This window comes from Sinohyriopsis cumingii, chromosome 13, assembly GCF_028554795.1.
Source record: "Sinohyriopsis cumingii isolate HCF-2022 chromosome 13, ASM2855479v2, whole genome shotgun sequence".
Classification (NCBI taxonomy): domain Eukaryota; kingdom Metazoa; phylum Mollusca; class Bivalvia; order Unionida; family Unionidae; genus Sinohyriopsis; species Sinohyriopsis cumingii.
Window position 1 is genome coordinate 35,454,205 of NC_142973.1, and position 27,310 is coordinate 35,481,514.

At 33.7% G+C, this 27,310-nt stretch overlaps 1 protein-coding gene across 2 annotated transcripts in view; it reads right to left on the bottom strand.

Annotated features, from left to right (window-relative positions):
• The window catches only part of LOC149785198 (uncharacterized), a 96,802-nt gene that overhangs the window by 12,669 nt on the left and 56,823 nt on the right, over positions 1-27,310 (bottom strand). For both annotated transcript variants that reach the window (XM_089979000.1, XM_089979002.1), the window contains exons 6-10: positions 22,601-22,705; positions 22,200-22,235; positions 16,588-16,734; positions 11,822-11,968; positions 6,131-6,268 (exon numbers count right to left, since the gene is read on the bottom strand). In XM_089979000.1, coding sequence (XP_089835126.1) covers positions 6,131-6,268; positions 11,822-11,968; positions 16,588-16,734; positions 22,200-22,235; positions 22,601-22,705 — 573 coding nt within the window. The remainder of the gene's footprint in view (positions 1-6,130; positions 6,269-11,821; positions 11,969-16,587; positions 16,735-22,199; positions 22,236-22,600; positions 22,706-27,310) is intronic.

Consider the following 27,310-nt stretch of genomic DNA (forward strand, 5'->3'; position numbering starts at 1 on the left):
CACCGTTTTCTGAAGATTTTAATATGAATTTTAAAACATACAATGGAATACATAGAATCACGAAAATTACTTCTACTAGCAAAATAATAAATAGATAAATAAATAAATACAAGTAGCGAAATAAATAAACTTCAAAATTAGAACTACACAACAAAAGACAATTAGAGAGATAGAGAGGTGTGTGTGTTTTGAGTGTGCGTGTGTGCGCAGTAATATATGTCAGAATTGCTAGAAGGGAAATTATATATTATCATTTTATTCAAACAACCGATACATAAAATATTACTTGGAAGGAACAAAAGAAGAGAATTATCTAAACAAAGTTATATTGTTCTCGGTGTGTTAAATTCAGTTTTGCATTGAGAGATTGCAATAAGATTTTAGAATGTTACATTGGATTTGTCGCAATAAAACATATGGTGTAATATTTTAGAAGGGAAATGTTTCTGATTTACACACACACACACACACACACACGTTTCTTTTTTAATTAGTTATTACTATGAGTCCTGACCCTATTCATTGAGGTAGTTATAAATTCATAACAAGTCTATCTGACTCATTGTGACCATATATTTCACTTTTGTTTACCAAAATAAAAGCAATTATTTCATTTTCGTTTAAGGTTTAAATACGAAATTGTTCTCATGGTTGTTTTGCATAAATTGCTTGTCTTATGATGAGTGAATAAAAATAATAAGACAGTAAGATGTATATTTTTTACTTACTTATCAAGTTGTTTGCTCCATGTACTTAACTAGAAAATGCAGCATTCCATTTGTAAGAATTATTTAAGAGATTTTCATTAAGCCACACTAATCACATGGTTTTATTGAAGCCACACTAATCACATGGTTTTATTGAAGCCACACTAATCACATGGTTTTATTGAAACCACATTAATCACATGGTTTTATTGAAGCCACACTAATCAGCGGAAAAGAAATTAAAGTTAGTAGCATTAATATTAGGTTGGCACTAAACGTTTCAACATAAGGAGACATAAAGTGATAATATATACTATTTTAATAAAATTAAAACAAAAGACAAACGGCGATTTTAGCGTCTTGTAGTGCAATATAGTATATATTTTGGGACACCGAACAATGAAATAAGACAATATTTGTTTTCGTTGATACAAGTATTATTTTAGCTTTGACAACTATTTATTGCTCGATTGATCCACAATAAATGGTTCTAGCTTGACGATAACATCAGGAGGATTCTGTTGAGACATGGGATATTGTGACATATGGCACATAGTAATTATTGCGATTAAGACTCCTGATACAGCCACAGTATGTATATAAGGTCGAGAGTTGCTCCATTATTTCATTCTCATTTGCTATGTTCCTGTTTTAAGATCTGTTTGCAGATGTATTTAATGTTGTGTTTAGATAAAATGTGAGAGGAAACATATGTTTGGATCATTCATTGGATTTACAAAGTTATCATATTTATGTTTGTATAAAAACATGACAATGCCATTGTGACACACCAAGACTGTTGATACATCAGCACATTTGAGGACCTGAAATTTGCAGTCGTACCATTCATTTATTTTGGACTTGTGTGCGACGTATTATGATTATTTCGGATTTAATTTATAATAAGTTAAGTTCCTCTTAACACTGCATTTAATAACAGAGAGATAGAATTATCTGCTACCTTTAACAAAACCTATTGGCTTTGCTTCTTTCTCTTACCTAGTTTATGACCATAAAGTGGTAACACTCCAGAGACTTTTACAATACTCAACAAATGTGCTTAAAAAACACAATTAAATGCAATTTTGATATTCAAATAGTTTAGATGTGTTAAGAATTAAAATGTCAAGAAATGGAGGAAAATTTTAAACATATGTAGCTGTGATTCTATAGAGCGAGCTGCCAAATCACGCCAACTCTCCTGGCATGATGATATCTTTTAACGTTTGTTTCGTTGTCTTTCTCTTGTGTGTTTTCAAGTGCTCTTTGGTTACCTCCTTTAGGATGCAAGGCTTAATTTATTTTACAGCATGCTGTAATCTTGAACTTCTTTTTTAAATTAATGTAGGTTAAAACTTAACTTATATTTCTATGTTAGAGTTTTGCTTTTGCATCCTTTAGATCCTAACCTGTATTTTACACTGGGAAGGAGGCAAGGTTGGTTAGTTATCGGAACTGCATAAACATTGATTCATATATATGAATGCGTTATTACTACAATACAGGACCCAAGCGACATCACACTTTCAAAATCCAAATTCAGTTTTCACACCAAAGCAGACTGGTGATATTATTTTAAAGAAGGATGTATGTTTAATGTGGGATGACCAAATAATAGTGGATATAATTCTAAAAGGAAATATAAACCTAGTAAGACAGACAGTCTAGATACGTCCAAACATAAGTTATGAAAAATCACATGGAGGAAGTATAAGAAAAAAGACAATTCTGCAAAATGATTCATTATGAGAGAGATAAAATGTAAAACATTTTGTCAGGAAACATTTTTGATGGTGTTTGTGTGCGTCATTGCAAACGGTTTCATCAGATATTGCGAGGACCTTTGCACGCTCAATGTTTTCCACATACTTTCAGGTACCCTCATTGGATTTATAGTCAGAATTAAGCTACTGTACAAAAATGCCAAATTGAGGCCTTAAACAATAGTATCAATATAACTCAAGTCAATAACAGTTTCAGTAAATCGAAAGCACAGAGCCATGTTCAAATTTGCAGAGCTTACTATACAGACAACTGGCTGATCAATCTCGCTTACGTGTCCACTGTACAAAGATAACATAGGACTGGTACACTAAATCATAACCAAGATATCCGTAGCATAACTTCAGAAGCCATCTTGTTCACTGCGGTTTAAGTTTCTGCTTTTGGTTATTCGGGTTTTTTGCACACATTTTAAAGGGACTCTGCCTAAAGTATCTGATGAACTGCAAAAAATTAGCATGTATTGAAGAATGTCTAGTTCCTACAAAAACATTCACGCACAGTGCCAAAATGGCTAAACATTCTCCTGATGCGATATGAAGAAATGGATCTACGTCAGATAAGACAGTGAAGAAATATGCTTGCATTTGAAATTGCATCCCCTTTTAATCGATTTCTAAAGATCGATGCTGGAGCTTACTTGGCGCTGTGTTCAAAATGTAATGTGTAATTTAAGAAACTGCGTGTTATCGACAAAATGTTTCACACACGCATTTCAGAGTATGTATGCATATAAATCTACAGAGCAAACGTACTGTGGATGGACACATCCCTTACTGGATTCAGATTGACCAAGAAGTGAGACTAGTAAGTATTATATCCCATTGATATACACAATATTTATAAATGACCTATTACTAATGTTAGCGAATAGCTGATTGGAATATATACTGCATTCATAGCATTCGGAAATCCAGCTAGAACTGATATATTTCACTTCTTACTACTTGTTGTAATTGTCCAAAATATCCTACAAAGGCAGTTTCAAAGTAGCATCAAAAAGTCATAGGTTACCAGTTTAATTGAATTTAGCTGTTTTAAATCCTAACGCTTTTTAAAATTATTAATCCTTTTGATTTATATTTAATTATAACTACTAGTTCCATCATTTCCTGATATCTCAATTAATATATATGACCCATGCACATGTTTAACAATAAACTACTAGTAGCTTCTCGTGGGTCGGTGGTTCTTCCCGGGGTTTTCCCGGGTTCTTCCTCCACCATTAATACTGGCCGCGATACATAGCCTATCATGTGCTGAAAAATGGCGTTAAACCCTACAACAACAACAGCAACAATAAACTACTCTATATAGTTTTACATTATGATGTGTGACAACTAAAGATACAAGTTCCTTCACAAGAAAACAATCCAATTACTTAAATACTCTGGTCATATTCAAAACCTGCAACTTTAATATTAGATTAAAAAATCTAGCAACAATGCCAAAGGATACAAGATACGATAGATTCTCTTTTAAATTTGATGCTACCCTTTACTGCTCAATGAACCGAGAACCATCCCTGATTTCAAAGAATGTAGCTGACTGATTGGGACATGGTCATGGCCTCAGTGCAAACGTGCTATATACCAATTTATTTACCAATCAGCAGCCACTGACGTTAAAAGTTACCAGTTTCACTGTTTCTCATCTTTTAATCCTGTTTCCTCAATGTTTATTTTAATTATTTATCTGTTTTGTTTTAATTTTAATTGTAACTTCTGGTACCCCCTTTTCCTGATATCTTCATACATTTGGCCTTTGCGCACGCTTTTGACAATAAACCTTGCATATGTCTCAAAGTTTTAAATGTATGCCATTGCGATTTGTAATGTATGATATAACGTTATATTTTGCATGTTATATACCGTTGTCTTGTCTATTAATATCATGTTACCGATGGTATTGTGTTGTTTCTGATGTGTGCTCTTTTCTTGTAAATATGTACTGTCTGTGTACCTGTTTGAAATAAGAAGCATGTGTTACGTCATCATGGTAAAAATAGTTAGAGCTAGTGTTTTCATATTACCCAGACAACCAATGTTAAATTAATTCATCTGATGATTTTTTTATAATCTAACTAATTTTCCTCACTTATTCTTTACAGTAGTTTTAATTTTTACTTTTTCTAACCAATTAATCCATTTTGCGTAAAATACATTAGGAAACGAAGACTTTTATCATGCGAGGAATGCCAGCGGCAATAGGTTATAATTTTTAAACATTTACTTTCGTTCATGTTGAGCGTTTGCTTCACCAAGATGTGTGTGGTATTATTAGCTGAACTGAAGAATTTGAAGATATAAATCATTTTGTACATCATACATTTTCGTTTATTAACAATAATTGTTGCGATCACACAATAATTAGTTCACTACAGAAGAAACTAAATAAATTTAAAAAATGCTCTCACTTTCGCCACAACTGAAAATGAATATATTTTTCAGTATGATCAATATTGAACACGATGTTTAACACATATGCAATGAAATGGAAACAAAACAAGATTGCAGACGATGAAAACACTGTGATCCAACATCTATATGATCTCATCTTAAATGGAAATCATATCTCTTCTCAACAATTACTTGCATCCCATAATAGATAAAAGATACTTCAAAGTATTTCTCGAAAATGTTCAAAGTGTATTTTTATCAATTCTAAAGAAAAATAGAAAATGAAGCAATAAAGTAATTAGTATGTTAATTAAGTTTGTGAGGCGATTTCAAAGAGATAACAAGTCAAAGGATCATGTGATTCAAATGGCCGATTTCTAAATGACTTACACAAGAAGTCTACCTCGTTTGACAGATATATTCCTAAACTTCAGGATTCCTCTAAAATGTATAATATTTAAAGCTTCTATTGATAATATATTAATCATAGATAAAGAAATGTCTAAGATGCGTGCTTTCCAAGTTAGTTTCAGATTAAATGAGAGGTACAGATTGGTCATTGATACATTTCTCGTGCATGATAACTTTTTCAGAAATATAGAAAATGTGATTTTTAATGAACTCAAGTGATGTGATTATAGTGTTTGTTTATCTATATCATTATGTAAGTATTTACTCTAGCGGATAAGAACACAGTTTTACAGTTTTGTATGGAAATAAAATTTGTACGTTACAGGAAATCGTTTGCAGTGCCATTTTATTCTTTGATTGGTATATTTCAGCCCGGTACATAAAGCATCACTACCAGTAACCAGTTCATCAATATGCAGATAGGTGTGAGTGGCCAGAGGGCAGTAAATAAGAAAGAATGTTCAACTAGGCATGTTTATAACGATCGCAGATTAAATGAATGAAATACTATGAAGAAATATCAAAAAACTGAATTATATACCTTTTCTAAAGCCCCACTGCTGCGTTACTATAACCCATCAAATCTTAACATATCAGCTCACATGCAACGCATGCTTAAGGCATCATACTGTGATGGAAAATGCTAGCTGGATGTAACTACCACGAGTAGACTCAAATGTCATGGCCTGTCACACACACACACACACACACACACACACACAAATATATATATATATATATATATATATATATATATATATATATATATATATATATATATATATATATATATATATATATATATATATATATGTATGTATGTATGTTTACCTCAGTGGGTTGGTCTAGCTGCTCATTCTCAGATACAGCCAGAAGAGGAACATCATCTGAAATATGCTGTTCTTCCATCTCAGATGTATCCACGAAAGTTTCCGTCTCGGGTTTCATGTCGCGTCTCAAATGAAGAGTCTAAACAAGCATAAAACCATATCACTTTGAACTGAAAATTTGAATAAAAGTGATTATAAAATAAAAGAAACGTTACAAAAATGGGAACGTTTAATTGTAAACTTATGTTTTATTGCTCTTTGCATTAAAACAATAAATGATAACCCCTCGTGAAACATAGACTTTTTCTCGTGGGATATGATACTTATCGTAGCTAACTTATTAGAATTTGTTACGCTTTGCCAAATCTTCAGTTTAAAGGCATTTAAATGCAACAGATAAGTATGATGTTTTCGCTTATGCAATTATTATTGTGCCTCTTGGAGTGTTGAAATGTCTGTGCCAAAAAACAACCATAAAGGACCCATAATCAGCACTGCTTTGATCATTAGTGGACTGAATGACAAGACATTTTCAAACAGCCTCTACCACACACACATACGCGTCAAGAATGGCAGGGTGCTAGTGCAAAAGGGTCATGTGCTGCGTGTAAGATTCAGGCACAAATGGAATGTTGCATGTATATAGCGCAAGGTAAAGTAATAAAGAAAACCTAAACTATGTCTATCACTATATTATGAATCATTCCTTTGATAAAAAATACAGAGACAAAGAAGAAATTTTAAGCAGGAAAATCATTTACAGTAATACAATCTGAAAGTATGCAATGTTAATTACAAATTAAATATGAAAGAAAACAAGAACAGACAGAAGATGATTCAAATTGTATCCAAAATTACTCTAGAGAAATCGATTACACGCTATCTTAATTTAAAGTAATCAAATCACAATTAATTTGCTTTATCTACCTTGACATGAGTGATCAACAGCGCCATGATTACACTGGACAACAAATTTTTACAAAAGTCATGTTACTGAAATAAAATTAGTCAATTCTTATCAATTTTTATGTGCTGAACACGAATATGACAGTCAAATTGCAAAATTGGCTCTAGTTTTTTTGTAATCTGCAAGAAATTAATGTTTACATAACGAAATGCATTCCAATAGTAAAAGGTCAACTGTAATAGCCTACCTATAAAAAATCAAGTCATTGACTACATCTTAGATTTCTTCGCCTGTCTCTTGTACAGCTGTTCGGGAGCATCTCTGAGGAGTGTCCAGCAGTAGTCAGCCAGCATTGTAGTGGACCATTTTCCCTGGTATCTTTGTTCCATTGTTGCGATATCTTGATGAAAACGTTCGCCGTGTTCATCACTAACAATACCACAGTTGCTAGGAAAGAAATCCAAATGGGAATGAAGGAAGTGAATCTTTAGAGACATATTGCAGCCAAGTTTCTTATACTTCATCAACATGTCTTCTACTAGTTCCTTATAGTTTTCTGCCCTAACATTTCCGAGGAAGTTTGTAGAAACTAGGCGAAAAGCATTCCATGCTTGTTTCGCGTCACCTTCCAGCAAGTTGTTGAACCGGTCATCTTTGAAAAGCTCTCGAATCTGAGGACCCACAAAAACTCCCTCTTTAATCTTTGCTTCGCTGAGTCGAGGGAATTTTTCATGCAGGTATCGGAATGCTGGCAAAGTCCGGTCAATGGCTTTCACGAAGTTCTTCATCAAACCTAGTTTGATGTGAAGGGGTGGTAGCAAGATTTTCTGAGCCTCAACCAGAGCTGGGTGTTGGATATTCTTCTCTCCAATGGCTACATTCTGCCTGTGAGTCCATTCCTTCCTCATGTAGTGCATTTCCCTTGCTCGGCTATCCCACTCGCATAAGAAACACATGTATTTTGTATATCCTTGCTGCAGTCCCATTAAAAGGGCAACTACCTTCAAATCACCACAGAGGTGCCAGCTGTAGTGCATTTCCCTTGCTCGGCTATCCCACTCGCATAAGAAACACATGTATTTTGTATATCCTTGCTGCAGTCCCATTAAAAGGGCAACTACCTTCAAATCACCACAGAGGTGCCAGCTGTACTTGTTATACTCAATGGAATTCAGTAGCTGCCTTAAGTTATCGTATGTCTCTTTCATGTGGACAGCATACGCTACTGGAATAGATGGAAGAATGTTTCCATTGTGCAAAAGCACAGCCTTGAGACTCAGTTTCGAAGAGTCCACAAATAGTCTCCATTCTTGTGGGTCATGAGTGATTTTTAAAGCATTCATGAGGCCCTCAATATCGGAACAGAATATCAGATTACTTTCCTTTCTGAAGAAAGGCTCCAATTGCTGGTGGCGCTTTCGATATGCAGTAATTGTGACATCTTCTTCTAGAAGATTCCATTGTTGGAGTCTTGATCCTAGCAATTCTGCCTTGTTCTTTGATAAGTCCAAATCACGAATCAGGTCATTTAGTTCTTCCTGTGTTATTCTGTGTGGGGTTGATGATGCACCACAGTGAAAATCTGGATCACTGCATGCTGATGGACCAGGAGAAGAACAGGTCGACTCACCTTTGTCTTCGTCAGATGAATCAAGAGAATATTCTGCTGGAGGTTCTGGAATAGGAAGTCCCTCACCATGTGGAACTGGTCTCAATGCAGACGGAATGTTTGGGTAGACTATTCTCGACTTCTTTCGCTTCGTTATTCCGCCGGAAAGAGGAGGAACCAAGCAGAAGTAACAGTCATTTAGGTGGTTGCTTGGCTCTCTCCACACCATTGGGACTGCAAACAGCATTGATGACCTTTTGCAATTCAACCACTGTGAAAGCTGTGTTGTACATGTAGCACAGCATATATGCGGAGCCCAAGGCTTGTCTTGGTCACCAACCTTGCATCCGAAGTAAAGATGATATGCCTTCTTCACTTGAGAATTGATACTTTTCTTCTGGTTGGCAAATGTCACTTCCCCACAAATATAGCAAAAATTGTCCGCGGTATTAACACACTTTCGAGGCATTACTGTTCTTTATTGTTGTTGTTGTTGTTGTTGTGGGGTTTAACGCCATTTTTCAGCACGATAGGCTATACATGGCGGCCAGTATTAATGGTGGAGGAAGAACCCGGAAAACCCCGGAAAGAACCACCGACCCACGAGAAGCTACTGGCAAGCTTTCTCACATGCCCACATTGGCTGAATCTTAGACTCGAACCGCCGCAGACAGAGGTGAGATGACAGTGATCCGTAACGAAGAGCGCTTTAGACCACTCAGCCACTCGGGGCCCCGTTCTTTATTGTACGTAAATGGATAAAATAATAAGTTTTATGTAACAGTAGCTTGAACTGTCTCGCACAACGTCTAAAATATTTTAAATGCTGAACCTATCTGATTGGGCTTTATATAGTACACTGCTTACGTCAGCTTCAGCAGCCGCCTGGCATTAGTATAATAGGCCTACACATGTATAGTACACTGCTGACGTCAACTTACTTCAGCAGCCGCATGGCATTAGTATTGCATTGCATCAGAAAATGATGCAATCAACTGTGGATGATGTGAGCATGATGGTATTATGCAATGTTACATCATTATTCCGGATGTTGCTGCAGTCCTACTGGAGAAATTTACACAGTGAAACATAGAAAATGAGGTATATGAATATCTTCAAAACGAGAGCCAATACAAATTTTTCACGGTTATATTCGTGTTCGGCACACCAAAATACTACAGATTAGGGCCTTTTCAAGTCAGTAATGATTTCACTGTTGACCAGTGTTACTGGATGTCTTAATTGGACAGCGGTAACTAAACCAATGAACACATGGAACTTTGAATTATAAAGAGCAGGAGTTACAATCATAGGAAACATAATGTACTAAAAGAGTAATTATCATATGAAGATTAATTAATATAGACAAACTTCTGTATCTCAGTGATACGGAACACTTTCAATTTTAAATGCTGAAGAGCGAGCGTCACATCTTAGCGACTTGTAATGCAAGATTATTTTTGATAATTATTTTTGATAATTATGAGTCTCAATATTTTAATAAAAGTACATCAGACCATTTACTTTTATTTTTTTAGACGAAAAGGCAGAGTATTTACCTAAAGCAACAAACCATGTATATCGTCAGCTTACAGTCTCTAAAAGCTGTTCAAGCTTGATAATGAACCTGTTTAACTTAACGTTCTATTCCTCTGCATGTCAGAGTAGTTTGATTGCCAGGCTTTACATTCAACTGCAAGAGCATGCCGAAACATAAGCTACTCATGCTATATATGCCTAACCATGGTTCAGAGAAAACACTTGTCAACATGTCCCGACAGGGTAATAATTAGCTGGATCGAGTAAAACTTTACCAAGTACTCATCTCTGGGAAGGGTATGTGCACCTTGAGAATAAATCTCATTGCATTGTCTGTCCTTAACAAGCATCCAACTACAACATGACTTAACATTTGGCGTGGGTCGGTTATAAATATAAATATGCTTATTTGTCTTCTTATTGTCAGAATAGAACATGTTGTATAGGAAGCAATTGTTGCAGTTTTCTCATTTTAAAATGAGAACTATTATGAACATTTTTGCAGCAGTTTCACACTCAACCGTCGATTTCTTGATGCTGTCTGTGTTTACAGTGAAACCTTTCAGTATTTAGGTGCCAAATGGGTGTCAAGAATGATTCCCTCTCACTCTAATCTATTAGACATCTGTATGAGTCGGACCTGTGAAAAGTTATGAGAGATTGAATATCAAAACTTGATTTTTCATCTGGTCATACAATGTTACAGTTGCCCAAGTTCGCTGTATTTTCAAGACTGAAGTCATATGAATACATTGTCAAGCAAAAGGAAAGATACCATCAGATATTTATATTTGTATGTAAAAAATGCTTCCAAAGTACACTCGAAATGAGTATTTTAAATGCCTCGGCCGATTGCACCAATTTTCACACAACACATGCTGTTGTAACCTATTTATCAAACAGATACTATTGAAACAACATCAGATTGGTCAAAATCTGGCTGTAACAATGATATAGACATGTTTCAACAGCCGATTGGTCAAAATCTGGCTGTAAAAATGATATAGACATGTTTCAACAGCCGATTGGTCAAAATCTGGCTGTAACAATGATATAGACATGTTTCAACAGCCGATTGGTCAAAATCTGGCTGTAAAAATGATATAGACATGTTTCAACAGCCGATTGGTCGAAATCTGGTTGTAACAATGATATAGGCAAGTTTCAACAGCCGATTGGTCTACAACTGGCTGTAACAATGATATAGACATGTTTCAGTTCTTTTGGCTAATCAGCAATATTCTCTTTATGGCACCAGTGTGTAGCTCTCTGCTACGCAGGTTTGACCACAATGGATCATTGAGTATGAAAGTTGGTGGAATTTGGACTGTTTTTTGTTTTTTAATTATTTTTTTCAAATGCAAGATACTAACCTTTCTTTTTGTAAAATGTAGTTACAATTATTTATTTTTAAATCTGTTGGCATCATTACTTTGGATGTAAAAATGCATTAATAAAGTACACAAGTCTTGAAACCACTGATGATCGTGGAAAGCATAACAATGTCAGAACAGAAGAAAATCAAAACTTTCTGTCTCTAAGCCTCTCCCGTATCCTACTCATAAAGCTGTGTCATAGCTCAGTAAAATTAAACTTATCAAACTTAGATATATATATATATGTGTGTGTGTGTGTACCTTGTTGATTTGAGCTGGCTCGTCATTCCCAGATATGTTCAAAAGAGGAACATCATCTGAATTATGTTCTGCTTGCAAGTCAGAGGTCTCCACAAATGTTTCCATCTCTAACTTACTTCCGTCTCTCCAATGTGGAGTTATATATTTCTATACAGATACAGAATAATATTAGTTTAAAATAAACGTTTGATGAAAAGTGAATACATATCATATAAAAGTTGCACAAATCGGAAATTTTCAATTTAAATGTAATTTTCTGGCCTTTTTCATTATACCAAGTATGCCGATTTCTCATGCAACACTGATTGTTCTCTATTGGGGATGTGATAGTTACAACGGCTAATATACTAGGAGACAATTTTTGATGCCTTGCGAATTATTCAGTCAACAGCTTTTAAATGCAACAGATAGATATGCTGTTTTCACATATTTAATGATTATTGTGCCTCTTGAAGTGTAAAGATTTCTGTCCTATTAAATCCGAATGATCACATCATGAATATTTTATGATCACATCAGAAGTAATGTTATGATCACATCAGGAGTAATGTTATGATCATTCAAATATTGAATAAATATTGTGATACACTGGATATAAATGAAGCCTTAGGAAAATGTTTAATTTAACGAACAATTAGCTACATAACAGGCCTATATTAAAAACCGCGAATGCATATGTTAACATTTAACGGTGAACAGCGAGGTAATGATGTAGAATCATTTGCTAAATGGACACTGGTTTATGAAACTGTTTGGTAAGGTCATTGGAAATAATTATGAAAACAAATTGGACAAGGAAATTATGAAAGTAAATGCAAAATTAATAACACGAGACAAATAGAATTATAATAATATTTTCAATTTAATGTGGGCAAAAGATATAAAAGCCACACATCTGTAAACAAATTATTATAAATTTTCATTATTGTAGCATACAAAAGTTATTACTGATTATTTTATTGTCACTAATAAAACTATTCTTCATTATTTAGGCAGAGGCTGCAGATGGATTCTCTGTCATCTTTGCCAATGATACCCTCTTCATGAGCAATATTCCAGCACATAATTGGTGGTGCCACTGACATAATTGGTTGTGCCACTGTGGACACTTGCCACAATAAACCCAGAATATTTTCTTAACCTCATCTTCAAAATCAATGGACTCTTCCACTGGTGGGCAGAAGATTTGCACTTACTATATATATATATATATATATATATATATATATATATATATATATATATATATATATATATATATATATATATATATATATATATATATAAACTAGATTGTTTTCTCTCTCCTTCCAAACGTTTTCATCTTTCGTCATTTTTGTACCATTTTCTGTGCTTTGTTTCTCTAATCTCTACTTCATATGTCCTTCTTTTAGTTCTTTCCTTTTCTTCTCCTCTGTTCGTTTAACTTCCTTTAAATATCGTAAAATCTTAACATGTTAGATGTCTTCAATTTAACACCAGTCTTTCTCTTCTAACTTGCGGTTTAACTGGCACTGCCTGAAAAATGTTCGATAAGTGTTGCGGTATAAGGCCTTCTGCTACCAAAGGATTTACTCCAAGATAACTACCACAGGTTGGGCAGACTGATTTTGATGCCTGTATTTCTTCCTCAGGTGATGGTTTTGCTGATGTGGAGAGGACAAATGGTGGAATGGGTTGACAATTCAACGTTTTCAAATGGCTATAGACAAGCTGTTTCTTGTCAATGGCATCAGGTTAAATAGGTGAATCCCAGTTTTTCTAACAGTTTCCTTGATCTGAGAAGTGAAAGGGCATGAGACAACACCGTTGGAATATTTGCCTTATTTAATATTTGATTCTTGTTAATGTAATCCAGGTTAACTGCAACTGATTTGAATTTTACTTTCAGTGAAACCATGATATGGGTATCCAATGGTTGTAGAATGTAGATTGTGTGTAGTAGCAACCCCAGTATTTCAATTTGGTTCTCTCGTGCAAGCTGTATGAGACCCAGGAATGTGTGACTGTCAAGATTGTACATGATAAGCAGCGCTAGCCTTCCTGATCCACAACGATGTAAAGAAATTTCCTTCAACCAATGTGTGAAGAGTGTTTTATCCAAATACCCATTGGCAGAGTATCGAAATAACCAGGAACCTGCAAGACCTTCCTTATATGCCATATGAAGTAAATACCTTTCAAAAATCAAAAAGGAAAGAACTTTTCCACTGGCAGATATACATAAACGTGCAATAATGTGACCTGATGCTGTGACAGATTGTTGGTAACTGTGTGGTCCTTTGATACAAAATACTTTCTGCCTACTTTTTTCTTTTCCATAAAATCCTGCGTCACAATTCAAAATCTGATCTGGTTTGTTGTGTAATCCCGAATTTTTTTTAGTGGGTCTTGAAGACGAGTAAAGTATTGATTCATCACATTCATATTGTCATTCTATTCCTGCTTTGGTGCTGTTGCTTAGCGTGTTTCTCTGATCATTTGGGTGTCTGTTAGAAATGGTGTTAAACCCCACAACAAGCACAACAACTAAATGTTTTGGAAATATCCCTATTTTATTTCTTTCTGATACTCAAGAATTAGTCATTTTCTCATCACATTTTATATGTTAATGGTATTAATGATATGGAAAATGGGAACCAGCCTGGAAATGGGTGAACATAAAATAGACTATACAGTATATGGGTTTGGCTGACCAGGATTTGTTAATAATGCAGGTCCAGAAAATGCCATGGCTCATAACCTTTCCTCTACGCAGAAGCTGACATCCAGGTTACATCTATACTGATAAATATAGGTTTGATCATGAACACTCAAAAAATTTAAGTTATTGAATTTTTGATATCATGGTGTTTGCATAGGTTTACTATGGGAACTGAATTAGTACCATGACTCCTATAGACAGCCACAGCAATACACAGTGACTCCACATATGTAAGTGCAGATAACTTTACTATAAATGCAAACATATGGTTCTATTTGTGGATAACAAGCAAATTTAATACATTCTGTAAACCACATATGACTTTCAGTGGGATATTAAACACATATTTAGATATATCAACTGTTGCCAAGAATGGGGAAGGGGAACAGTGTGTAGATTTGACTATTTTAGGTGGAGAGTTTTGCACTTTGATTTATTACCATTTATAGAGTAATTATAGTAAGCAATATGATATTTCCAAGTTGTGTTTTGAAACTTAATGCTCCAGATATGATCACTTAGGTCTCTTCCACCATGCTTAATGGTGTGATGACCTCATGAATTTTCATCCCACTAATTTCTTTCAGTGAATGTTTTGAAAGTTCATATTTTGCATTTTAATGAACATATGTCGACCTTAGTTTAGTTTTGAATTATACGTATTCTGGTGGGGGGGGGGGGCATTTTAGGTCATTTCTGTCATTTAAATCTCTTTTTTGGTAATAATACATGTACATATAGCTGGTCACCTTGACCTTTTACTCATTATGTACATAATATGACAAGGATGGTAAAATATTTTAGCATTAAATTGAAGAGCGATAAATGGTGATATTAAAAAAGATGATTCTTATTAGACAGCTTTAATTTAATATTTTTTTCCTGATTTTCTTAAATAAAGCTCAAATATTTAAATGTTGCCTGAAATGCACCATTGGTCTTTAGGTGAAGATGAACTTGGAATATAATGTAATATTCACTAATGTAATCTTTGACAAGCAGAACTATGTACATTACTTACTTACGTACTGAATTACTATTATTTCTAGGGCTGTCAAAAAATCAAGGGTGGATATAGGACACATGGTAGTAATGATATGGAGAAATGGGAACCAGCCTGGAAATGGGTGAACATAAAATAGAGCATATATGGGTTTGGCTGACCAGGATTGGTTAATAATGTAAGTTATGTTTTAGGAAAAAGAATCTTTCAAGAGCTTATCCTAGTTGTAAGTGAAAAAAATATAAACATTGTTTTATTGAAGGAATTTCAGTCCTTTAACAGTCTGGGGTTTGGAACATTCATTACCCATTATTTCAAAAAAACGTTCAGGCTCGATATTGGATCCTTATAACTTTAATTTAACTCTGCTGTCTGAATGTCAGCTGTAGTTCAGTGACTATTTTTTAAACTAAACAAATCTACCACAGAAGCACACGGACGCAGTAAATCAGTACAAATGGTAAGTAAACAATCTTGTGCATATGTATGATGTGCTGTATCACGTGTTACAGTTGGTAGAACTCACACTAGACTGATACGTTGACAATGTTATGAAAAGAAAACATTAAGCTGTGCTAGCAGAAATTTGAGAGTCAGTCAACTAACAGATCCCAAAGTATCCAGTTTGAGTATTATCTAACTTTATTATATTTGTCTGGATTGACAGGTAAGGTTGATTTGTTTCGCCTGTCTGAAGATGGAAAACAAGTTTGCGTTCCAGATTTGGACAGTCTTCAGCGTTTCATGAAAAGGATATTTCCTAATTTTACTTTAAAGCTGTTGTTATAATTTGGACAAATATTATCTGATTAGTTTGCTATTTTTCTCCCGAGTCAATAATTCACCGTATAAATTTTTATTTTTCCTAATTAGTGTCATTATATTCCTGAATTTTTAAATTATCGGTATTTCACTTATTCTTCGAATTTTTACGAATATATATATATATATATATATATATATATATATATATATATATATATATATATATATATATATATATATATATATATATATATATATATATATGTGTGTGTGTGTGTGTGTGTATGTATATACCTCAGTGGTTTGGGCAAGGTCCTCATTCCCAGATCCGGTCAAAAGAGGAACATCATCTGCATCGTGCTGTACTTCTATTCCAGAGATATTAACAAACGCTTCCCTCTCTATTTTTCTGTCTTCTCTCAGATGAAAAAGTACGTATTTCTAATAAGAAACACAAAGATCGTATTACTTTTAAATGAAACAATGTTAAATTTTCTGTCTCTCAAAACTCGAAATGTATAATAAAGTTACCCATAGAAAATTAAAAAACAGAATGGGAACAGGTCACGAGAGGGAAGGGTGCTAGCTGACAGATGAATGTTGTTCCGTCTTCCAAATCGAATGCCTGCTGCATACGTCAAGCGGTAAATTTGTTTTTCTTAAAAAGAAATACGTGTATGATATGATGATGAATGCTTCCTTTGATCTAAAAGTATAGAGAAAGAAAAGAAAGAAAGATTCAATTAGGAAAATAATTTATATTACTTAGGAGATAACTACAGAGTGCTAATACATAATGATTGTTAACAATTTAAATATCAATGAAGCACGAAGAATGATGGTGATTCCAGTTTATTTCAAAATGAAATACTAGTTACTCTAAAGCAAATGAGCAAATATTAGATTAATTTCAAGTAATCAAACTGAAAGTTCTTTGCTTTACGTTAGCTCATTAAAATAAACAGTCACATGAAGGATTTGTTTTCAATATGGTTGAACAGCCATGCATTTGGCATACAACATAATAGATACTACTGTTACGAGTTTCACCTTTTAGAAAACAAACACTACTTTTTGCAATAAAAAAAAAATTTAAGAACATGTATGACTGGCATTTAAATTCTAAAGAGTTACAACGAAGTGACGTAAAATGCAAGAAAAGATTAATTTCTTCCCATACCATTGATATTTCTTTCGAAGTTATTAAACGTAATGGTTGTTTGAGTTTTGCTCGATAAATGAATCCATTTTATTTCATCATTACGTTTTCGGGTAAAAAAGCACAAAGTATCTAAAACTGCTAAAATGATTGTCATTGACTTACCTGCTGTCTAGAAATACGTTCGATAATCCATATAACTATAATCTCCACTTATCTGCATCACATGACGTTCAGTAGATATAATTTAACCTTAAACCCTACCGCAAACGCATACTAAAATGTTGTACAGAACTTCTTTTACAAGACTGTGTGCAACATTTAAAAAGCTTATAATATAAAGATTAGCTGAATGCATTACATATTTACAGATTAGAGTCTAGAAGTCTCATGACTAAACAGATATTTTTGGCAGGATGTTATTTATTATTATTATTATTATTATTATTTACAAATGACAACCATATCAGGTCTACAGGGAAGCATATAGGAGCATATACAATTAAAAGGTTTCCATGATGACTACTGCATAAGAATCAATCATTGTTTTCAGTTGTTCAGAGAAAATGGCAAAGATAACAGATGAAATGGGGGGGGGGAGTGGTTTCCATGATCAGTCTCTCTCTTACATTTCCTTACGCCTAACTTATTAATAGGAAGTAGGTTTCAGCCTCAGATAGAAACAAGACAACTTCTTCAATACTTACTCTTTTATCTGCTATAATATAGCGTAAGAGGATGTGTACATAGACGAAGGCAGGTTAGAGTTCTTTTATATTTTTCGGAATTTAAATTTTGGAAAGATAGAAAGCAATACCACGTCTAATAGTTACAAAGAGGCACATTTTTTTTAGATCTCCAAGTCTCAGATTTAAAAGCTTGTTTCCCTTGTATAAACATTCTAACATTAGGTTTGTTTTTAAATAAGTCTATTATGTGTTGAAGTTTAAGATTATATCTGTCTGATATTCTAAGTGATAACATGCCTGCAGATGCATTTGTGGATTGATGTTGGTCTTGTAGAAGTTCAAGTCTTTGTTAAATGCTGGTTATACCAGTCTTGTTAAATGCTGGGTATACCAGTCTTGCTAAATGCTGGGCATACCAGTCTTGTTAAATGCTGGGCATACCAGTCTTGTTAAATGCTGGGATACCAGTCTTCAACTATTTATCCTATAAAGCCTCTGATAAACCTTCAAGACGGACATACAAACACGATGCCCTGACAAATGGTGCAGGTCTAGTTCTACAAGTGCACCGATATTACTACAATGTTTATGTTGGTCAATTATTGATTTGGATATTTTGACAAAAGCCTGGCTACAATCTTTGTCCAGTGATTGAAAAGGTGAGTATTTTTCAAAATTTACAAAACCAGTCTTCCAAACTTCACAACCATAGAGACAGAGTGACGCAATGTACCATATTGCATTAACAATGCAGTAGACATATCATTTGAAATACAAATACACTTTGATATTTGACTCAGGACATGCATGTCTTATTGTACAAGTTAAATATTGGCAATTTAATGTTTTCATTGTGATGAAAATCTATTCTTAAGAAATAAATGTGAGTTAATACTTTCAAGTGTCTAAGAATCGTAGTAGAAACTAAATTGTTTGGTCTACATTGGTTTTTTTAATAGTTTTAAGAGCAATTAAATTTAGTTTCATTTCAGTGCAAATTCTATGCTGATTTGTAATATTCATCTGTAGACACATTTAAGACACCTGTCAGCCCCCAAACAAATTAATAAGGAGAGATCATCTGCAAATAAAATGTGGGCTAATAAAGATTGCATCAAATATAGGTGGTGAGGAGTGAGTTATTTACTTGATTGAGATAGTCATGTGAATCATTTAAATAAATATTAAACAGAGTGGGACTCCAAACAAAACTGTGTTAAGCAACCATATTAAAGACAATTATGTTCAAGATTCCAGTCTTTGCTATATTATATATTACATAAATATTACGAATTAACTTCAAAACCATGCTATTATTATCACTGCTTAAACGCTTACATTGAAGTTTAGCTATATAAACAGCGCCAAATGCTTTACTTAAGTCAATAAAACAAAGACAAATGCTTACTATTTTTAAACATTAGTTCATTTATAAGTGTTTTCAGCATTAATGTCCCAATGCCGCTGTTTGTCATAAGACACTATTCTTCCAATCAAACTAAAGTCTGGAAAGAAGGAAATGATTTTTTTATTTTAAAAAAAAACTGTCTGACAAACAGTTCTTTGAAATGACATCCATAGCAGGTCTTCAGGGAAGCATATAGGAGCCTATACCTTTAAAAGGTTTCCATGATGACTACTGCATAAGGATCAATCATTGTTTTCAGTTGTTCAGAGAAAATGGCAAAGATAACAGATGATATGGGGGGGGGGGGGGAGTGGTTTCCATGATCAGTCTCTCTCTTACATTTCCATACGCCTAACTTATTAATAGGAAGTAGGTTTCAGCCTCAGATAGAAACAAGACAACTTCTTCAATACTTACTCTTTTATCTGCTATAATATAGCGTAAGAGGATGTGTACATAGACGAAGGCAGGTTAGAGCTCTTTTATATTTTTCGGAATTTAAATTTTGGAAAGATAGAAAGTAATACCACGTCTAATATTTACAAAGAGGCAAATTTTTTTTAGATCTCCAAGTCACAGGATTTAAAAGCTTGTTTCCCTTGTATAAACATTCTAACATTAGGTTTGTTTTTAAATAAGTCTATTATGTGTTGAAGTTTAAGATTATATCTGTCTGATATTCTAAGTGATAACATGCCTGCAGATGCATTTGTGGATTGATTTTGGTATTGTAGAAGTTCAAGTCTTTGTTAAATGCTGGTTATACCAGTCTTGTTAAATGCTGGGCATACCAGTCTTGTTAAATGCTGGGCATACCAGCTTGTTAAATGCTGGGTATACCAGTCTTCAGCTATTTATCCTATAAAGCCTCCGATAAACCTTCAAGACTGACATACAAACACTATGCCCTGACAAATGATGCAGATCTAGTTCTACAAGTGCACCGATATCACTACAATGTTTATGTTGGTCAATAATTGATTTAGATATTTTGACAAAGGCCTGGCTACAATCTTTGTCCAGTGATTGAAAAGGTGAGTATTTTTCAAAATTTACAAAACCAGTCTTCCAAACTTCACAACCATAGAGACAGAGTGACACAATGTACCATATTGCATTAACAATGCAGTAGACATATCATTTGAAATACAAATACACTTTGATATTTGACCCAGGATATGCATGTCTTATTGTACAAGTTAAATATTGGCAATTTAATGTTTTCATTGTGATGAAAATCTATTCTTAAGAAATAAATGTGAGTTAATACTTTCAAGTGTCTAAGAATCGTAGGAGAAACTAAATTGTTTGGTCTACATTGGTTTTTTTAATAGTTTTAAGAGCAATTAAATTTAGTTTCATTTCAGTGCAAAATCTATGCTGGTTTGTAATATTCATCTGTAGACACATTTAAGACACATGTCAGCCCCCAAACAAATTAATAAGGAGAGATCATCTGCAAATAAAATGTGGGCTAATAAAGATTGCATCAAATATAGGTGGTAAGGAGTGAGTTATTTACTTGACCGAGATAGTCATGTGAATCATTTAAATAAATATTAAACAGAGTGGGACTCCACACAAAACTGTGTTAAGCAACCATATTAAAGACAATTATGTTCAAGATTCCAGTCTTTGCTATATTATATATTATATAAATATTAGGAATTAACTTCAAAACCATGCTATTATTTTCACTGCTGAAAAGCTTACATTGAAGTCTAGCTATATAAACAGTGCCAAATGCTTTACTTAAGTCAATAAAACAAAGACAAATGCTTACTATTTTTAAACATTAGTTCATTTATAAGTGTTTTCAGCATTAATGTCCCAATGCCGCTGTTTGTCATAAGACACTATTCTTCCAATCAAACTAAAATCTGGAAAGAAGGAAATGATTTTTTATAAAAAAAAAACTGTCTGACAAACAGTTCTTTGAAATATTCAAGATGTTAGGTTTAACTGACATTCAAATATTCAGTTTATAATTAAGAGGTGCCACCCCTGAATTCAATCAATGAAGTTGCTCGTAATTCTGTTCCTTTTTGGGAGTGCTCCAAAAGTAGTGATGTAATACATTCGACGAATTCTGTTAAAGACTAATCATAATAAGAATATTCGCATGCGGCACATACATCTATTCAAGATGAAATGATGAGAGGCAGGCCTGCCTTTTTTAAAGCAGATCTGAGAAGAAAAAGAGTGCATTAGATTAAAGAAAGGCTATGGTGAATAATGGTGATCAGCTGGAGAACTGCAATAATTCTAAGGGAGAACTTGGGCTGAAGGCAGTGTGACAGAACGTATTGTTCGCTTCTTATGTTTAAAACGGTGACACTATCCCATCTTGTGTTCCAGCTTATTTATATTTGGTCACATAATGATTAAATTATAAACCACTGACCTTTTCGGCTTTGTTCGGCTTCTGTTAGAAAAAGCTGAGGTTGCTTCGATTGCCAAACAATCACTATAAATAAAAACTAGGTGATATTCACGAAAAGAGCGCTAAACGGTAGAAAGTTTCCGATTGCAGGCCTTACAAAGATGTACTTGTTTGTGCGCATGTTTGTGCATGTGTGTGTGTATGTGTGTGTGTGTGTGAGAGAGAGAGAGAGAGAGAGAGAGAGAGTGCGAGAAAAAGATAGTGAACCTTGCAAATATCGACTGAGACCCTGAAAAATACAATCTGAATAATGTTAAGGGTTTTTGTGTGCTGCATTGATTTATTGATTTTTATTCTCAATGTCCTTCAAATATTGAAAGTAAAAGAAATATTTTCTGAACAGATTTCTCATATTTTTGGAATCAGTATTTTTTATCTGTGCCATATGTTTAAAATAACGGACGTATAAGAAATAATTTGGAAACAGAATGTATGTATTTTATTTATTTTCCAAATCCAAACATAAATGAATCTAGATGTAATATACATCAAAAAGACAAAACATATGACTTCCATTTAAAATCATAAAATCACTATACGTGTTTCTGTACTTCAAAGTAAGAATCTGTCTTATTATTCTATGGAAAACAATATTTGCAAAAGGATACAGTAGCGCTTTTCCAAATGCGGTCAGGCACCAAAGTTATTAATATACGATCCTTGATCAACTCAGTGTTGTATTCTAATATCTTTTTATCGACACTCCTTGGTACCTTTAAAATAGTCAATACAAATATCATATAATGAGCATAAGAAACATGCCGTGAAATATCTCATGTACAGAAAGTCAATGTGCATTTGTTGTGTTTTATACATATATCAGTTCTTAGCGTGTAAGGTGGTGGGTGAAACCTTAAAGACACCAGGCCCCTAATGGGAGCGATATAGTCCATGGTCACCATAGGGCCTACAAAAGTAAGCAAATATCTTTTAGTCAATGGAGGAAAGTCTCACCTCTGAGAATGTTCCCAAAATTCGATGATGTACCGTAAAATTGATGATATTTGGCATTGATTGAAACACCATCAAGTTACACTGGTGTATTTCGGTTTGGAGCAATCTGCTATAGATGGACACTCGATTTTATTACTCTGTATTGTCTGCGTGTACTACTTATCATTGGGTTTAAAGTAATGACTGAACATAAGAGACTTTAAAATAATGTAAAACTGTGTTGAGATCGAAACACAAGTGATACATTTTTAAGTTGCTGATGTGCTTTTCTTGGATGCTTGTGGAATCGTTACCATGGTGCTGTGCACACAAAAAAACTTGTACAATGTATTTTGCTCCGCACAAATATGTACGAGTACATCAATATAACCTTAAGTGCTTCTTTTTTATAGAGTATGTGGGGCTTGAACATTGACAGTGGAGTTACTAGATGATGAAATTCCCTCATAAAATGCAATGCCATTGCTATTATAATCAACATATTATCTACTAGAAAGTAAGCTACAAGCTTTTCTGCAGAACTCCTAAATTTGGTTCTGTTATCTCTTCGCTTGCAATGCAAATTTCAGCTATATCCATTAAAAATAGACCTCTTATTTGAATAAATTTTCTCTATAAAAAGAGATGGAATGACAGCACACAAAAATCTGTAAACCTGTAATTTTTGTTACTTTTGGGTATCACAGATAGAATTCTTTTTTAACTGATTTTTAAAAGTGTTCATTGTGTTAACTCTACTACCAGATCTACTTTATCTGGATAATATGTTACTATAAGTGTTTGTTTTTAATCTTGATTTTAAACTCTTCTCTTTTGGTTAGACTAAAGTTTTGTGCTTCAATATCCTGGTGCTGATTAAATATGTAATTTATTCAACATTAAATATGTAATTTATTCAACATTAAATATGTCATTTATTCAACATTATCAACATTAAATATGTCATTTATTCAACATTAAATATGTCATTTATTCAGCATCTTTTTAACATTTAAAACTTGTGAGACTACTTGACATTATTTTTTGTTACAGTTTCTATTAGGTCCTCTAAATGAGTTATGTTATCTCTTTTTCCACATACTTTTTAATTCATTGTTTTAAAATAAATGTTTAAACAACAGTTATTTGGAGAAAACGATCTTTCAGTTAAATTTATGGATACAAAAAACTAATATAATGATGTCGTTGTTATTGATAATATGTTCAATGGGGTTCAAATCGAACGGTTAATTTAATAAGTCATTAAAATCTTTGGATATTTGACACTTTAAAACCAGACTTTTCAAAATAAAAGGGATTTATAGTGTCAGAAAGCTAATGTGATCAAAAAGGGATGGTAAGTTGTGGAGAGGCAGAGGTGTCCCGGTATATTATTACACTGATATAAGCACAAATTACCAAGCAATCCGCAATTATGGTAACAAATACGGATGATACACAACTTTGTAATAAATAGAGTAATAAACATTTCAAACTCTGACAGATGGATTTGGACTTACTTGAATCCATGGATCATCCAAATATGCTGTTTTTTGCGCCAATGAAAACATAATAGTACATGTACTTGTATCTACCCCAGTACTATGGAGACTGCAGCCCTATGTCTCCAGAATTATTCTTGTTTGCAGTGAAAAAGTGTGAAAAAGTATGTATGTATGTATGTATGTATGCATGTATGTATGTATGTATGTATGTATGTATGTATGTATGTATGTAATTGTATGTAATTGTATGTATATATGCGGTGGCGGATTTAGAACAAATGAGGCCCTGTGCTAGTTAAGTTATGAGTTGAAAAACATTTGAAAAATTCATTGTAACTTTTTTTGTGACAGGAAGATGGGGCCCCTTGGTCAACGAGGCCCTGTGCTTAAGCACACCTAAGCACAATGGTAAATCCGGTACTGTATGTATGTATGTATATATGTAGGTATGTAGGTACGTATGTAGGTATGTATGTATGTACATGTATGTATGTATGCAATATTTTGTACATGTATGTATGTATGTATGTATGTATGTATGCATGAATGATGATGATTATTTTTATTATTATTAATATTATTAGTATCAAAGGCCTTTTATAACTTTAGCAGAAAGGCACTGGGCATTCTGCATCACAAATTTAAGGGAGAAATTGGCAGAGAATATAACAGACGTTGGATATAACCCATAAATATAAAAGTCGGCGTAAGGCATTTACCTGATTTTTTATATAGGTGAGAGTGGATATTGCTCACAGACAACTTTATTAACAGTGAGCTAACCTTGTGTCGTCACTCTTTGGGATCCTTACAACTTTAAAAAAAGCTACAAATTGAATATTTTAAAATAATTCTCATTTATATCGCATTTGTGGTAGTTTTAAAAAGGGTTTTCTGAGTTGTTGTGAGAGACACGAAAATGAGGACGCTGAGTGACCAGTCTGTGTTCTATCTAAATTACTTGGCAGACTGATTACGATATTCATACATGGTACTTGGCAAGTAACTACATGATGAGAATCCACTTACTGTGTGCATGACATTGCATAATAATTAGGACTTCTAAATAAAACCGTAAAGAGGTCACTATCAAAATCATTCAACTCGCTTTTCTTAACGATTACGGCAATTAGGTGATCAAGGTATTTAAAATACTGACAAAAAAGAGATTTAGAATAAAAATGTGACCAGATGGAAGAACTTACTGCTTTAAATAATCTCAATACTATTATCCTAAATTGTTTCTTTATTTGTAATAGAGACTTAATATTAATATTGAAACATAATTGGCGAACTCATTTTGATTTTATTCTTAAAGCTTGCAAAACTTACCATTCGTGGAAAAATGTCAGAAGAGAAAACTACAATAAAGGCTGGTCATTTACCTAAATATGAGTTGCTTCCCTTGATCTATACATTTGTCATTTGATTTTTTTTCTATCATATTAATTATAGCAGGTGTCTCAAACTCAAACCACCATGAGGGCCGCATGAGTGCATTTTTGATGGCCCAATGGCTGCACCACCTTTGTCATTCCTCCTAACACCCGGTGATGCCAATCATTTTGCGGGCCACATAATACTGATTGGCAGGCCGCGCGTATGAGACTCCTGAATTATAATAACACCATAGTGTTACTATTATTAGTAATGCAATATATATTTGATAAAAGAGAATGGACAGTGTGTTATAGGCATGGATACCCGTAAAAAATAATTAGGCGGATTCCACCTGGAACTTAAGCAGACTCCAGGTGGAATCTGTCTAAAATGTTAAAAATCTGGTTAATTCAAAGGCAGACATGGAAAATTTGAGTCAAAGTCAAAGATGAATCCATCTAGAGTCCGTCTAACTCTAAGATGGACTTTTGTCAAATTCCTGCTATAAATACATCTTTAGGCATAATTTTGGACTTGGTTGATTTTCCACCCACCATCTAGGTGGAATTAGGAACTTAGTCACTGGCATCTATTATATGAAAGGAGGAATCTGGACTTAGTTTATTTTCTAACCAACATCTAGGCGTAGTGAAGAACTTAGTCATTTACATCAGTTAAATAAGGCATAATTAGGACTTGGCTTTTGTGTGTCTGTAAAGTTAAATGACTGAAAATATAGTGATATTTTGTGATTGTAATATCACTGACAGTTCAATAAAAATATCAATAAGATATAATAACATTTATTGTTTCTTGTACAATTTGAACGACTTTCAGCAGCATTTATATTTCCTGTATCTGATAGCTGTAATTTTATTGTTTATTTTGGGCACAATTTATAACTTCTTTCCACATCTTTCCTTGTTAAATTTCTTTTTCAAATTTGTTGTTGTTGTTGTATTTTTGTTTAACTTCAATTGGATTTAACTGCCCTCAAACAAGTTTTCATCTTGTTTTCCGTTTTAAAACATAATTTCTCTTTTCTCCTGAAAAGAATTTCCTCGATATGGACCCATTTTTTAATATCGTCTCCGAAACTTTTTTTAAAATAATGCTCTATCCGGTCCCATTCCACAACGAGCTTTCAAATAAGTATTTGTTCCATTTATTGTTTAACAGAGGACCATTGTATAAAGCTTTCTGATTGGTCAAAATTTTGTAATTGCCCAATGAATCGTCGCGTAACAGAAACTGATGGGAAAGAGCATGTTTGCTCAATATGGCAATTCGAATTTTCGAGCGGGACGAGAGATTGAATAACCATTTGAAAAATGTGCGGCAATGAGAATACCCTGAACGCAAATTTTATTGGAACATAATTGGTCAATCTGTATGAAACCTGAATGCCAGGACAAGCATTTCGCTTTTTGTGCCATAAAGAGATTTACAGTAGCGGCTAACGTGCTAAATAGGACAAGGAACTGAATCAGGAATCAGGAT